The sequence below is a fragment of the Cariama cristata genome, unplaced genomic scaffold, assembly GCF_000690535.1.
Source record: "Cariama cristata isolate BGI_N322 unplaced genomic scaffold, ASM69053v1 scaffold18309, whole genome shotgun sequence".
In the NCBI taxonomy this organism is placed as follows: domain Eukaryota; kingdom Metazoa; phylum Chordata; class Aves; order Cariamiformes; family Cariamidae; genus Cariama; species Cariama cristata.
In genome coordinates, this window is record NW_009635445.1 from 24,905 (window position 1) to 29,898 (window position 4,994).

The following is a 4,994-nucleotide window of genomic DNA, read 5'->3' on the forward strand; positions in this document are numbered from 1 at the left end:
CATTGACTCCAAGTAGCAAATAATAAAAGACATGGTAGTTCCTACAGAGTCAATACACGTGTCTCATGACAATATAATGATTTTTCTTTTATTCTATGCACTTTAGATGCTCTTAAACTCTTGCATTGATTATAATTGCATCAGTAAACTGTATTAATCTCTTACCTTTCATCTTTTTCTTGAGAAACCAGACGAGATTTTTCAAGCAGGTATTTTTCAACAACAGCCCTAAAGAGCCACGCAAAATTAAAAAAGCATGAGGGCAAAAGAAAAAACCCCACAAAGCATCAGACAGCAACTGTCAAGAGAGTTCAAATAACAAAATCTGCACTAAAATATACAAGAGAAAAACTTAGTCACTATCTTAAATCTAAAACAAAAATTTCAGTATGCACTGGATTGTAATTGGAACAAAGAGAAATACCTAAGAAACAGCTATCTTCAGTGCTTCGTTTTAATAGACATAACTGGAAAAAGGCAGACGAAGCTAGAAAAGTGCTGATGAAAAACTGTAAGCAGAAACAAGATAGGCAGAGTGCTAACAATATGTTATCTACTTTGAGATTAACAGTTATCTGACAAGGATTGTAAAAACCAGAAGATCCCAAAAATATACTGGATAACTGTCTGAGTCTCAATCTAACAAATTTGCTATATTTTTATGATAGTATGTACACCAGCCTAAAATAGAAGCCAGCCAGTCAGCAAACCCGTTGCAGTTTGACAAAGTAATCTCCTAAACGATAATCTAAACTCCTTGACAGGGGATACAATGAATGAGGCCAAAGTTTGAGCAGCTTTTTCTCATGCTGAAGACAAAACAAATGTATTCAAATTGTACCAGTTAGTGTGACTTCATCTGAAGAGATGACAAATTTGTTCGGAACAACAATCAAAGCAAATGTGGTACAGATTTCCCAGTCCTTTAGGTTATTACCATTTTGTAAACTGCAAACACGAAGACGACCCAAAGGAAAGACAGACTGTAGCACAAAAGTCAGCGATAGCTAGTGATGCTCCATAGTGTGGCAAGCTTCAGGCAGAATTCCATACCAATATTATGTATTATGGCATTGCACCTAAACTAGCACAGGTACATCTTGACAGCATGTGTGACATACTGCTGCAAATTTTGCAGATACAAGCATTAAAAATTTAAGGTGCATTTTACAAAGCAAGGTTTGAAAGAAATTATTTTATGGCATGATATTAGACAAGGAACTACACAAGTACTTGCAAACAAATGACTAATATCACAGAAAATTTTTGGACAAAATTCTTCGCTTGAAGTGAAAGTGCCCACTACTAAAGAAGAGTGAAGCATAACCTTTGATTAATATTGATGGACTCCAGTAATATGACATTATAGCATCTACTACGGGGTGAGAAATATAAATAGAATTCTAAGATTCAGCTGTGACTACCATACATTAAAAAATAAATGTAGGTACAGAATATTTCACAATTGAGCTTCAGATAGAAGCACACAATTTCAATTAAGTAAAATAATAATTTTATAGTTGTCTTTATCTCTATAACTGGTGTTTAAATTGTTTCTTTAAAATGGCTTCCTCAAATCTATTTCACTTCTCTCCAACACCTCTTAAAATTCCAGATCTTCTGTTTTTATTCGCAAAATGGAGAGGACAAGGGTGTTATGAAAAAAGCCTTCATTTAGCATGAAGGTAAAGATGCAACATCAGTCAAATTCTTAACCTCAAACAGTTGTACAGCAAAGTAAGAATATTACGCATCACCTGATTATTCCACAAAGCTCAGAGCGTGTTGAAAACTCCACAGCAGCAAGCTATTCTCACACAAGAAGAGCCTCAATAAGGCAGCATTTTATATACAACACAGTCTTCACCAATTCCTAAAAGCACAGAGATCCGTCCCAGAAGAACCTCATACCGTACTTACCCTCGGACAATACCATTCTCTAAATAGTTGACTTGAATAAACTTTCCAAAACGACTGGAGTTATTGTTATGTGCTGTTTTTGCATTTCCAAATGCCTGTAATAAAGCAAAATGAATTAATTTTCAATTAAACAAAATATGCCAACACATAGCTTTCCAAGTTCTTCTGTTCATTTTTCAGCCTCCTGTTAGTTTGCAGTATGAACTCAAAATACTATGGAAATGGCAGCATACAGATAGCAAAAAGGCAGCTTAGGAAGCCTCTGCTGTACCTCACAGATATGTTTATTATTTGCCCATGCAAAAATATTTGAGGGACTGAGGGAGGGGAATAATGCATTTAGATATTTCTAAGAGCACAGGAAAGGTAATCACAGCTAGAGAGCACAAATCAGCCTCAATCACTAACAATTATCACCTTAGAGAGGATATTTAGTAGGAAGAAGACAGCACAACTACCATGAAATTACCTTTCCTGTAGAAAAGCCAAAAACTATGTCCTATTCCTTAACATATTGCTCCCACTCAAAAATAAAAACAATTTTTCTTTAAGTGAGAACAGAACATTAAGATGTCATTTATAAAGTTAGCCCATGAATTTTCAAAGTTACGTATTCAAAAAACAGGAAAAAGATAAACAGAAAAACTTTGGTTTACAGAACCACATCACACTCATTGGCCAGCTCACTCTGCTACACAACACCAAAAAATATCGTTTCATTACAAGGGGTTAGGAAAGGGGGGGGGGGGAAACAGGTATGCCACAAATCCTAATTGAGCATCTTTAATACTTCTGCCTGTATCACGAGCTCTGATACTTGCTAGTACACACATAGCACAAAATATCCTCTGCATGAGCCATGCTTAAGAACTATAAAGATAACTTACGACATCTAAAAGTCCAGTAGAATTAGTTATTGGGAATGTCCTTAACTTTATCAACTTTTAACTATGCATTCTTAGGTTTAGAGAAACTTGTCCTCCTAACATGCAGGAGGCAATCCAGCATACAGAGAAGAAACTCTTGTGTAAAACGCAATTGTTTGGAAAAATACACTGCTCAGTGTAGACTATTACCAGCAATTCCTGCCACAGATATTTCCTCTTAAAGCTCCAAGCAATTAAGGCCTCCATTAGGAAATCCGCCTCCCCTAATATAGAACATTCGTGGAATGATTTCACAAAAATGCCACCCTCTTCCTCCACACACACATCCGGAGAATGACGGACATGTGAATACTGTACACAAGATAGAACTAAATTGTTTATACATAAAACTGCCCAATTATGGTGTATATCCTAGGGGAGTACTGTTTTAATGACAGTCATATTGTCTCTATATTCAAACTCTTCCCTTCTCTTTTCTTTTTTTTTCCCAAACTACCTTAGGGGTTGCAGCTGCACTGCAGCGTGACACTTGGATCACTATTTCCAACACAGGTTCTCAAAGCTCTCTTACAAGTATTTCTCCTGCCAGCTGCCTAGCATTCAGGGAATCCAAGAAACTTCTTATAAATTGGGAGAATGTCCATAACTTGTCAGACAACTGTTATTTCTGACCTAAAGGAATAAGCTAAAGGAGCTCTTCCTGCACAGAGTGATTCTGCTATAACTTTAGAAACCCATTGACTTTTCTAAAGAGAGAGGATTTGTGTCCAGCAGTGCTTATCGCTGACCGAGGCCAAGTTCAGCCTTTTAATTTCTACAGACCATGCCACATGTGTTATAACACAAACAGCATCCCTACTCAGATTTTTCAAAGCAAGCATTGACCAGTCATTAATATCTTTTTGTAGCTACTATTCAACAAGTTATCGCCCAGATTTTTTTTTCACAGCCCATTTTTCATACACATGCATATTAATGTATGCATAAAATCCAGGTCAAATCCTTACAGTTACCAACCACCACCAAACCAAAAGTGGAAGTCCAGTGACATCAGCACAGCAAATTGTCTGCCTCATAAATCAAAAAACCTATTCCTCTCCCACCGACAGCAGCTCCCTGAAGAACGCCATCCAACTTCCCATTTACTGTATTAAGAAATCCGTTGTAGTGAACTTTGCCGGGCTGCATAACAGTGGACTTGCAAACTGATTCCAGAAAAACTTCTTTTTAGAAAGTTTTTTAACTTAAGCCACCAGTCAACTATCAGTTTAACAGTTATATTCAAGAAACCAAAACACAGTACAGCTAAATTTGCCACGTTATTTTTTAATAAGAAACATTATAGAGTTAAGAAATCCCATAACCCGGACTTCCTGAAAAACTTTTAGTGATTACTCATGTAAGCAATGAATACAGTTTAAAACTAAAGGCTTTTATGATCTCATGTGTCTGGTATTTAGTCAAAGCATACAGCAAATTCTTAAAAGCTGATCTAATATTATCAGTTTTTAGGAAAGTTTTCATGTACTGAATGGTTTCCTCATAAGAGCCTTTAACAACTACAACTTTTTTAAGAACATTCCAAGTTGCTTGACATTTTGGGTGGGGAATTTTTTTTGGTAACATTTAACTTTAAACTCTAATCATGCTACCATATTCTTCAATATGCTACCATAGTCTTCAATATACTTTGACGAATTAAGTATATAAAAAGTGACATTCCTGCCTAAAATAAGAAAGGTGCAAAAATTTGAAATGTTAAATATTTTGGTATTTAGATATCTTTAACTTACTGTAGCCTTATCCTACAAAAAAAAAGGATTACAGGTAAGAATTAAGCTCCCATATTACCTAGCCATTGCTCTGCATGGAAAGCATCTTTCACAGATAATTCTTGCCAGATGCTCTATACATAGCTCAAATTCAACTGGAATATGTCCCTGGTTTGCCTTTACAGAGAGCCACCTACGTCTTTACAAAATAAATTCTAAATTCAGAAGATGTGAGGGGACAAGAGACAATTTCAGCTAAAGAGAAATAATCATTAATATAACTAAACCCATTTACTGTTTTCCCTTGAAAGGAGTAGACAGGTAAAACCAAAAAACTAACAACAGATCTCTCCAATGCAGAACACCAGCTATATAAAAAAAACAGTGAGTCAAAAATAGCGGACGAAGGCCAGCA

The 4,994-nt window shown here is 35.9% G+C and overlaps 1 protein-coding gene across 1 annotated transcript in view; it reads right to left on the reverse strand.

Annotated features, from left to right (window-relative positions):
- Positions 1-4,994, reverse strand: part of MYO9B (myosin IXB) — a 34,993-nt gene that overhangs the window by 24,129 nt on the left and 5,870 nt on the right. The window contains 3 exon segments of the mRNA XM_009707562.1: positions 1-41; positions 166-228; positions 1,921-2,015. Of these exon segments, the coding sequence (XP_009705864.1) occupies positions 1-41; positions 166-228; positions 1,921-2,015 (199 nt within the window).